We start from the raw sequence: 10,939 nt of genomic DNA on the forward strand, positions 1-10,939 counted from the left end.
GCAGGTAGAGTGTTGCATGTGCAGAGGGCGTTCTTTTCTAAACTTCCAGAAAATCATCCTCTACACCTTTAACCTTCCTCTTGTGTTAGCGTTCTGTTAGCATCTCTAATGCTAACAGGTCCTAAATCAACTGTAAAATACACTAAAACTAATATCTATAATCTCATTGATTTCCTATCTATTGGTTACCTTGTTTTGCTTCCTAATCAATAAAATATTGGTATTCATATTTTCTGTGTGGGCGTCTGAGCCTTTTTTTGTCTCAGTATACCCATAGATTACAATTTTTTAAAGTGGTAAAATGTGGAAAACTTGAAATTAAAATATTTTAATAATTCTTTACGACATGTGTAGAACTGTAACATTGTTCAACAGTTTAGCGTTAAATTATATTGTCAATTTTATAGAATTTTCAGGGTAATTATACTTACAAAGTGAATTATCTTAACTCAATTACAATTTAATTGCAATTACGACATCAACTGATTTTTTTAAATTATAAATGCACCATAGTTGTAATGAATGATCAATTACATGCTTACAATGATAACTGAACCGAACCCTGGCTTCTAACAACATTTATTTTCCTATGTGACGCTGTTAGGGTGTATTTTTAATATTTATTTAATATTTTCAGGTTTCCCTCCTCACAATTAGGACTTTATGACATATGTAGTTCTTTCAGTCAGTCTCAGGTCACATAACAGGATATTAATAAATACAAATAAACACTCTTTCTGCAATGCAGAGGAAAATGTACACATGCAATAAACACAAAATAATACTAACAACTTCTCTCAAAATGAAATTACAAAATATCCCCCCTAAGGTTCATAAGCAACAAAAAATACACATCTTCAATGAAGGTAAATTCCAAACTCCAAATCCCAGAATGCAAAGCAAAATAGAAACAAAAAAACTCCATAACAGTTCTCCCAAAAAATAAACAGGATCAAAAACCTGAAGTCAATCATTTTGCATATTTTTTAATTGTAGTTTTGCATATTTTTGTTGCCATTTTGTGTGTTTTCTAACTCCTTTTGTGCCTTTTTATCCTTGTTTAGTGTATTCTGGGATTTTGTGTTTGGGAGTGTTTTTGCACATATTTAAAGTTTGTTTGTCGTTTGTGTTTTTGGATTCATTTTGTGTGTTTTTGCCATTTTTGTAATTTTGTCATGTTGTGTATTTTTGTCATGTTCTGTATTTTCTTGGCATTTTTTTTGTATTTTTCTGTCATTTAGTGTGTTACACTCCAACGCATATTTTTTGGGAGTCATTTTGCAAAATCCCAATACAAAAAAAACCAAAACTCCAACAGTTCTCCCTAAAAGTAAAGAGAAACTAAAACCTGACATGAATCATAACAGAACATGAAACAGTGTAGTCGTGCCTGCAGGCTGTGGAGTAATAAGTAACTTATGTTTACTAAACTACTACTACTTTGTTCAAGACTACTTACACTTCAGTTTGTGATGTCTAAAATATGTGCTCCAAAACAGAAACGTAATCATGACTAAATGAAAAAATAAAAGTCATGGTTGTTTGCTGCTCTAGCGTCCACTGTCCCTCTGATAAACTGTTAGTTCGTGTTTTTGAGCAGAAATCGTGGATGGAAACGCTAAAATGACCCTGGGAATGATCTGGACTATCATCCTTCGCTTCGCCATCCAGGACATCTCAGTAGAAGGTACAACTTCATCTTTTTCTCCAACACATTTACCTTAAACTGTGTGTTCCTCACTCCCTTTCCCTTCATCACAGACTTATTACTTATATTACACTAATTATCTGTCTGAGCATTAACACAGGAAACAACAACAAATGTGTTTTTGGAGTCATTTTTTATATTTTTCTGTTATTTTTGTTTTTAGTTTTGGGTTTTTAGTCATTCTGTGTAATAGTGTTATAGTTGTTATATAGTTGTTATATAGTTGTTATAGTTGTTTTTATATTCATTTTGTATTTTTATTTGTGCATTTTGGGAGTAGATCTTTGTAATTTTCTTTGTGTTTTATGAGTCTTTTGTATATTTTTGTTTTCATTGTGTGTGTTTTGTGTTGATTTTGTATATTTTGTTTATTTTTTTTGTCTATTTTTATATGTTTTCCTTTTACTTTCAGGGCCAATTAATATTAGCCACCGTTAGCCAGTTTCCATGTCTGATTTAATTATTTTAAGGTTTACATTCTATAATGAACTCAATTAAATTCTCATTAAATTGTCCTTTAAACCCAAAGATATTGCTCTCATTGATCAGAGGATTGTTTTATTAATCTGATTGTTTCCTTTGATCTGATGGAAAACTTCCTCCTGTTTGTTGTGCAGAGACCTCCGCCAAGGAAGGTCTTCTTCTGTGGTGCCAGAGGAAAACCGCTCCCTACAAGAATGTCAACGTGCAGAATTTCCACATGAGGTACCATACACACACACCACACACACACACACACACACCCTCTCTGACGATCATAGGAATGTTCTCCTCGCTCAGAATACCAGGGGTCTTTGAACGCATCAGAGCACTGATTGTTGAATGATGCATTATGGGAACGCTGTGGAAATGACGCCCCCTGTTGGCCTGTGGTGACAAACACCTCCACACATTCAAAAAATAATAATTATCCTTTCAACCTTTTGTCACTCAAACAAAAAAACACACAATCTATTAATAAATATTAATGTGATTGGTCAGATTTGACCTCATTTACTCATTTTGTGCAGTTTCTTGATTTTCAAATGTCAAAATTGTTTATTTTATGATAAAATATTATTTTTCATTATTAATAAAAATAGAAAATGTATAAAGCTCATGATGGGAGATTTGGGTGACTTTTGCTCATGAAATCAACTAATTTCAATGAATAATATTTGCTTTAATTAGAATAAATAAATAAATCTGATTTTATTTTGAAATTAAAGCGTGTAAATTTAATTTTTTTTTAAACCAGATAGATCATATGTCCCCCATTATTGATCTTAGAAGAAATAAAGAGTATAATTGGATAAATTACATAACACCTTTGCTTTAATATTTGTCTTTTTCAACACACACACACACACACACACACGCCCAAAATAAACCAGTAAATAAGCACACGCTCCATATTAGGACCCTTTCCTCCACCTGTTCTTAAACTTAATGTATTTGTTGTGTATTTTCTTCACATATATAATCTTTAGTTTGATGTATTTTCTGACATTTCTTATTTGACTGGGTTTGTTTTTGGTATTTTCCACAAACAGTAAAAAATCCCAGTCCAATCATGTGTGATCCATGTATTCTCTCTCTCTCTCTGCCACAGCTGGAAGGACGGCTTGGCCTTCAACGCTCTGATCCACAGACACAGACCAGATCTCATCGACTACGACAGCCTCAGAAAGGTACGAACGCTTCACCGTTTCCCACCGCTCTGACCTTTTTCTCCTTTTGCTTTGCTAACTTTATTTCAACTATTTTGCTGTTCTTTAGGAAGACCCGGTGACCAACCTGAACAACGCCTTCGAGGTGGCGGAGAAGCACCTGGACATCCCCAAGATGTTGGACGCAGAAGGTAGAGCCGAACCCTCCTCCCGCCTTCTGTAGTGTTCACCGTCACGAAAAATAAAGCCTAACACTTGAGCTAATTTCACACACGTAACAAAAACCAACCAGTGTCTCTAATGATCAACTCGTGTCGACACAGAAGAAAGAAGAAAACATTTTCTAATTCCGACAATTAACGTTACGTATTTTCTTCTAGAAGAAAGATACACAATCGTAAAGTGGGCAGCATTAGAGATGACATCACATATATGTACATGTATTTTGAGACAAATGCCTCACATGGATGTTTTTTGGAGGGAAAAATATGAAGGTAGATATGTTGCAAAATGTGATGTTTTTTTAATTACTTGCGTCAGATATCGTTTACAACCATAACGTCTCCAATCAGTCGCTATAGAAACACAAACTACTGTTCTCACGTGAATCTGCGCTGCTTGAGTTTTTCACACATTTTGCGAGTTGTCTGTAGCAAAACAGATTTGTACTTGTAAAAATTTTACAAAATGTACAATTTGAAGCAATAAAACAATGAACATGTGTGTGAACTGAATATTAATGGGCGACCGTGGCTCAGGTGGTTAGTGGGTCGTCTTCTGATCGAGAGGTTGGGGGTTCGATCCCAGTACCTGACTATGTGTCGAAGTGTCCTTGGGCAAGACACTGAACCCTAAGTTGCTCCCAGTGGTCGACTAGTGCCTTGCATGTCAGTCCTGTCCCACTGGTGTGTGAATGTGAGTTGATTGGGTGAATGAGATGATATGTAAAGCGCTTTGAGACTGTTTCAGTGGTTATAAAGCTCTATATAAATCATGTCCATTTACCAAGTCCATTTTACAAGTACAAATGTGTTTAGCTTCAAGCAGCGCAGATTCACACGAGGAAAGTAGTTTGTGTTTCTGTAGCGGTAGATTGAATAAGCTGTAACCAAAGAGTTGTGGTTGTAAACGATATATTCACATTCTCCAAGCTCTCATATTTTACAACATATCTACCTTCATAGAAAAAGCATATTTTTCACCCAGAAAATGAGTGACTAAGGGTTGCTTTCACATATCCCTCTCCCTGCACTAGGCGTAGTTTCCTCTGGTAGTCCGGTCCGTTGGCACTGGTGTAAAGTGTGGGTCTCGGTTCATCTCAAGTGAAGCCTGGTGTGGTTTTCATGATGTGAGAAAGCAAACCAGGACCAAAAACAGGACTTGACGTTGATACGCAAACATCATGGGGACAAGGAAAACATGTTGTTTACAAAGTTTGGTGCACTTGGTAAAGAGTAGTGTGAAAGAGAACCAGATTAAATAAAAATGCATCAATGTTGCAGATTCACCACCTGAACCGCACCAAGTCCATATAGTAAGCAAACGGACGGATATTTTTAATCTTGTTCAAAATGTCACGCTATATAATCTCATGGCTCCATGAGAATTTGTGCAAAACTTGAGGGTAATTCATCAGTTGTTGGTGTTTCGCTGAAAAAGACACGGACTAAACGTTTACCTCACGTACATGTTTGGGAAACATATCGCACATTTTCATTGTATATTAGCTGTAAAAAATGTTTATCAGTGTAGCAAACAGACATGACATGTCTCATGACGTAATCTGGTCTGATTTCAGCTGAAGCATATAAAATATATTAACAGTAGTTGACCTTATTAAATCTAGTTAGCAGTGAAATAACCAGTAAAGTCATCTAAACATTGAAAGCTAATGAAACCAGAGCAAAACAAAAACCTAGTTGTGTTGATGCGTACACAAACACACACACACACGTTCCCGGATGATAAGTTGCGCTTGATTATAAGTCGTTTTCTACCAATATTGTGATTTCCTGTAATATGCACAGTGATGTAAGTCTATTCTCTATGATATTTTGCATATAGTTCTTTATTCTCACTGTCCTTCTGGGCTAATAAGTCACAGCACAAATGTTTGGCTGCTTTGATTTGTCGTTTGCATTTAGACGCAGCTTCTTAAAGCTCCAAACCAACAGGAAACACCCTGTCAGAATAAGAGCAGCTACTTTTTTCAAACATTGTAACCTTAAAATGTTTTGGTTTTGATCCGTTTTATGTGCTTCCATACAAAACTCGTCAAAACAAATCCTCGTCATTCCATGTCTGCATACTCCTCTCATCTACCGGGGTTCTGCTCTAAATGGTGATCAGGTCAAATGCAGCCGATAACGTGGTTTGGGAAGTTCCTGTAACTCTGCTTTTTGTTTTTATTCCTGAGGGTTTTACAGCAGATGTGAAGTGACGCCCCTCCTCCTCCTCCTCCCATGTGACCATGTGTGTGTTCAATTGTGTGTTTAGGGTGTGTCTAACCACAGGCTCCGCCCCCTCCTGTCTTTATAGACATCGTGTGAACACGGCTCGGCCCGATGAGAAAGCATAATGACTTATGTGTCCAGTTTCTACCATGCATTCTCTGAGCACAGAAGGTATCACGTGACCTCTGGACCCCTGACTTCCTGTTACTAACCAGGTGTCGAGGCTTCCGACGGGACACGAACACATCATTTAAAACGTCTGAATGGAGCTCGATCACACAAACTGTCCCAAAACCTTATCTTTCAGATCAAATTTAGAGTTGATTTGTAATTCTTCCACATTTTCAGCCTCTCCTTCAGACCTGTGTTTGTGTCCTAAACTCCAGCGTCGCTCGCTGTCTTTTGCAGGAGTCCAGTTTCTTTCTTCTTATCCTGACCAGGAAGTTAAAACCTCTCACATCCTGCAGCCAGGAAGGGTTTGCAGGTTCTCTTGGGGCAGCTTTGGCTTCACTCTCTGTCTCTGGGTGTGTGTGTGTGTGTGTTTCTGTGCTGGGTGACTCCTGTAGACATCGTTGGTACTCTGAGGCCAGACGAGAAGGCCATCATGACCTACGTGTCCTGCTTCTATCACGCTTTCTCCGGCGCTCAGAAGGTGAGAAGTTTCCACTAACATCAGCTCAGCTCTGCACCAAGTGTTGCTGAAAGTTACAGATTTTAATTTAATGAGGGGTTACAGAAAATCTACGTATTTAGTGCAACATGCACTAGAAAACACATTTCTCCTTTATGACCTCAGAGCACCTAAAGCACACGAGTCAAACTCGAGGCCCACGGGCCGAATCCGGCCCTTTATAGACTTCACTGTGGCCCTCAGAATTATGTCATGGTAAATATTAAAAGGAAATGCCCTGAAGATCTCTGTTTATCTGTTATCATTCTGTTTTGTTCTTTAATTGATGCTTTGGACCTTGTTTGATTAAAAATAATGAAATGAAAGTTCATAAAGTTTTTTGAATTGTCCTATTTAGGAATAAATAAAAACAAGCTTGTTATTATTATGGCACAAAATTGTTGATAATTCACATTTGTTTATTAAATGCTTGGATTTCTCTGGTTCAGCCACTTACATTAAACTGTTCTTAGTTAAACTAAAACTAAAAAATACACCACATAGCGCTGAAAAACACACACGTTCACCCATTTAACCTCATCTCAGCTGGATTAAAGTCCTCTATGAAGGACAATACAGTGTATTAAATTCTATACAGTTACAACTATATAGAATAAGTGTTTGATTTAATTTTATTTTTTAGTTTCAATCATGTAAATAACAATTCAAAAACTTTTAAAAATAAAATAAATGAACATAAATAACAATGAAACAGTATCTTCATCTTTAAATTCTTACACATCTGAGTTTACATGAACACAATGTTATATAAAGAAGATTTTTATAGTTAATGTATTTGAAAGTCTATAAAAAGTATTAACACATGATCATTTCTTGCCACACATAAAACATACATATTTAACCTGTACATTGGTGGTTAAATGAATCTGGTCTGTAGATGTTGTAGGAGGTGAAGTATGAAAGTGCTGAGTCATTATACAACGTGATTTATTTTAGGTTAATAAATTGTTATATCATGATTTTATTTGGTGTCAATGTAATTAATCATTAATAGAATCTGTAGAAAAATAACAACTCTTTATTGAGATAGTTTTTTAAAAAAGCTATAGGGAGCCATTGCAAAAGAGTCAAAGAGCCACATTAGGCTCCAGAACCACATGTTGCAGACCCCTGCACTAAGGCAACAAAATTACTCCTGTTAAATAAAAAAACACAATAAAATACACTAATCGACTCAAACAATGAGAGAAAAATGTAGAAAGTGATAATAAAAATCCACCAAATGTCACAGTGTGTGAACTGTTGTGTGTTTCCTACGCAGCGTCTCAGTGTAAAAGCTTAGAACCGCCACTCTGAGGTGGACCGCGGCGCCACAGGAACCAGTAACTAGCTGCCTGGGTTTCCTCCCTGCTTTACAGGGACACGCATGGAGTGTTGACAACACACACACACACACACACACACACACACTGGAACTAACCCTCAGCAGGCCACGCATGACTGTAGCCAGTGGAGTGTGTTTAGCGTTAACGTGTGCACTACATCCTGGGTATGTGTATGTGTTCACTGCCTGAGTGTGTGCTCCTCACACTAAGCCCCTCAGCGCCCCAGGTCGTTTTTACGGCGTGTTTAACCCACCCACTACCACCACATCTCACTATCCTCTCCTCTGATAGGCGGAGACGGCGGCCAATCGTATCTGCAAAGTGCTGGCGGTGAATCAGGAGAACGAGCATATGATGGAGAACTACGAGAAGCTGGCCAGTGATGTGAGTGACCAGTACCAGGGTTGGGCTCAATTAGAACTGTAGTCACGTAATTGATATTTAATTACATTTATGATGTCATTATATTTGGCGTTAATTGACTTTGTAATTGTAATTGGCACAGGAAGTCTGAAAAATTGTTGATGCCAAGGCATAAAAAGTGGGAAAAATATGAATTTTATTTTTCTGAGATAAGGCTATAGTAAAACATAAAAAATATTATATATATAATTTCTATAATAAGACTCTAAAAACTAGTTAAACTTAAACTGGGGTGAAAATGCAGTAAGGCATAAAAAATAACAAATGTAAAATATAAAAACACCCAAATTTTGGAGATAAGGATATAGTAAGGAATAAAAAATGGAAAAATATAGGATTTTTTTTCTAAGATAAGGCATAAAAATTTAATTATTTTATTTAATTATATATATATATATATATATATATATATATATTTATTGCCAGGCATAAAAATGAGCACACTTAAACTGGGGTGAAAATGTTGTAAAGCATAAAAAATTACAAAAATGTGAAAAACTACCACATTTCGGAGGCAAGGCAAACAATTTGTCATAAGACCCAAAAAAACATTTTATGGGGTAATTTCTTTCAGGCTTAGTAGTTGCGATTAATTGTATTTTAAATTTACTATTTGAGAATGTAATTGTAATTCACTTCCAGGGGATAAATAATAATTGTAATTAGAGAAAATGCTGGTCAACGTAATCATAATTAAACATGGAGAATTAAAGACGTAATTGTGTGAGTGCAGCTGCTGGAGTGGATCCGTCGCACCATCCCGTGGCTGGAGAACCGAGAACCAAAGAACACGGTGAACGAGATGCAGATGAAGCAGGAGGACTTCAGAGACTACCGCTGCGTTCACAAACCACCCAAGGTGTGGGAAACCTCACTACTGCCACTGGAGCTGTAACGTAATGTTTGTAACGAGTCTCCTTTCCGTTCCGTCCTCAGGTCCAGGAGAAATGTCAGCTGGAGATCAACTTCAACACCCTGCAGACCAAGCTGAGACTGAGCAACAGGCCTGCCTTCATGCCCTCAGAGGGACGCATGGTGTCGGTACGAGTCCCAACGTTACACACTGTGTCCATGTTTAAGTTCTACTGTTCCTTCATCATCATCTCTGCTGTTCCAGGACATTAACGGAGCCTGGCACACCCTGGAAGGAGCGGAGAAGGGCTACGAGGAATGGATCCTCAGTGAGATCAGACGTCTGGAGAGGCTCGAACATCTGGCCGAGAAGTTCCGTCAGAAAGCAGCCATCCACGAGTCCTGGACCGACGGTAACTGCTGAAAGCTGATGTAAACTTAGCTCTCGCCCCCCAGTGGCCTGCTGCAGTACAGCATCTGGTTTTTAATAAAAAACACTCTTTTTGGAAGTCAAACTTTTTTTTCCCTTTTTTAAAAAAAATGTTTTCTTCCCCCTTTTTTAAGTATTTTTTTCTCCGTTTTTTTCTTTATTTTTTTTCTTTTTTACCCATTTTTCTTTTTTCTCACTTAAAAAAAATCCTTTCCCTTTTTTCTTTTCTTTTTCCCCCTTTTTTATAAGAAATGTTTCCTTCCCCTCGTCTTCTTTCTTTCTTTCATTTTCTTTCTCTTTTTTTACAGACTTCACTCAGTATTTAGATTCTTTCTCCTAAATCACGCGATTGTTGGAAGTGTGAAGTCGTGATGATAAAATGCGTTGGGGTGATTTTCCCGCGGTGACTCTAGCGTTTGTGCGTGTGCAGGCAAAGAGGCCATGCTGACCCAGAGAGACTACGAGACCTCCACCCTGTCGGAGGTGAAGGCGCTGCTTAAGAAACACGAGGCCTTTGAGAGCGACCTGGCAGCTCACCAGGACCGAGTGGAGCAGATCGCCGCCATCGCACAGGAGCTCAAGTATGTACGGCGGGAGGAAAACACGGCTAGCAGGCTGCGAAAAACTCACACCTTTGTTTTTTTTCAGTGAGCTCGACTACTACGACTCGGCCAATGTGAACATTCGCTGTCAGAAGATCTGCGACCAGTGGGATGTTCTGGGAACCCTGACTCAAAAACGAAAAGAGTCTCTGGAGGTACGAGCGCTCACTGATCAGGGTCAGGAGACCTGGACGTGGTTTTTGTTTTGTTCTGAAACCTCACGGATGTTTTCGTGTGATTCCAGAGGACAGAGAAGCAGCTGGAATCCATAGACGAGCTTTACCTGGAGTATGCTAAGAGGGCGGCGCCTTTCAACAACTGGATGGAGGGGGCCATGGAGGACCTGCAGGACATGTTCATTGTCCACAACATTGAGGAGATCCAGGTTTGTAGCAGAGCTCCTCAACCCCTGGTCCACTCCAAAGAATAGTTTTAAAATACAAAATCTATTTTAATTCACTGTTTTGGGTATTTTATTTTGAAAATGATTGTCACAGCAGTGCATCGCTAATGTTGTGTCCTTTATTTCTCATTAAGGTGATGTTTAACAGACTTTGTTTTAAATTATTTTTTATATTGTAAATATGGATAAACGGCAAAAAAGAAACTAGTCAAGTATTAGCTTAACACAAGCTTAGCATCATTTTAGCATTAGCCTAAGATTAGTTTAGCATTAGCCTAGTGTTTGTATTATCTTAGCACTGGATTAGTATTAGCTTAGCATTAACCTAGCATAAATTTAACATCAGTTAAGCATTTGCTTAACATTAGCCTAGCATTAGTATTAGCCTAGCACTGGATTAGCA

The 10,939-nt window shown here is 37.8% G+C and overlaps 1 protein-coding gene across 1 annotated transcript in view; it reads left to right on the top strand.

Annotated features, from left to right (window-relative positions):
* Positions 1-10,563, top strand: part of LOC114474541 (alpha-actinin-4-like) — a 55,721-nt gene extending 45,158 nt beyond the window's left edge. The window contains exons 4-15 of the mRNA XM_028464934.1: positions 1,601-1,687; positions 2,326-2,413; positions 3,300-3,378; positions 3,467-3,548; positions 6,377-6,462; positions 8,118-8,210; positions 8,983-9,108; positions 9,186-9,290; positions 9,367-9,514; positions 9,962-10,112; positions 10,180-10,288; positions 10,378-10,563. Coding sequence (XP_028320735.1) covers positions 1,601-1,687; positions 2,326-2,413; positions 3,300-3,378; positions 3,467-3,548; positions 6,377-6,462; positions 8,118-8,210; positions 8,983-9,108; positions 9,186-9,290; positions 9,367-9,514; positions 9,962-10,112; positions 10,180-10,288; positions 10,378-10,563 — 1,340 coding nt within the window. The remainder of the gene's footprint in view (positions 1-1,600; positions 1,688-2,325; positions 2,414-3,299; positions 3,379-3,466; positions 3,549-6,376; positions 6,463-8,117; positions 8,211-8,982; positions 9,109-9,185; positions 9,291-9,366; positions 9,515-9,961; positions 10,113-10,179; positions 10,289-10,377) is intronic.
* Positions 10,564-10,939: the final 376 nt, after the last annotated feature.

The sequence above is a fragment of the Gouania willdenowi genome, chromosome 13, assembly GCF_900634775.1.
Source record: "Gouania willdenowi chromosome 13, fGouWil2.1, whole genome shotgun sequence".
Taxonomy (NCBI): Eukaryota; Metazoa; Chordata; class Actinopteri; order Blenniiformes; family Gobiesocidae; genus Gouania; species Gouania willdenowi.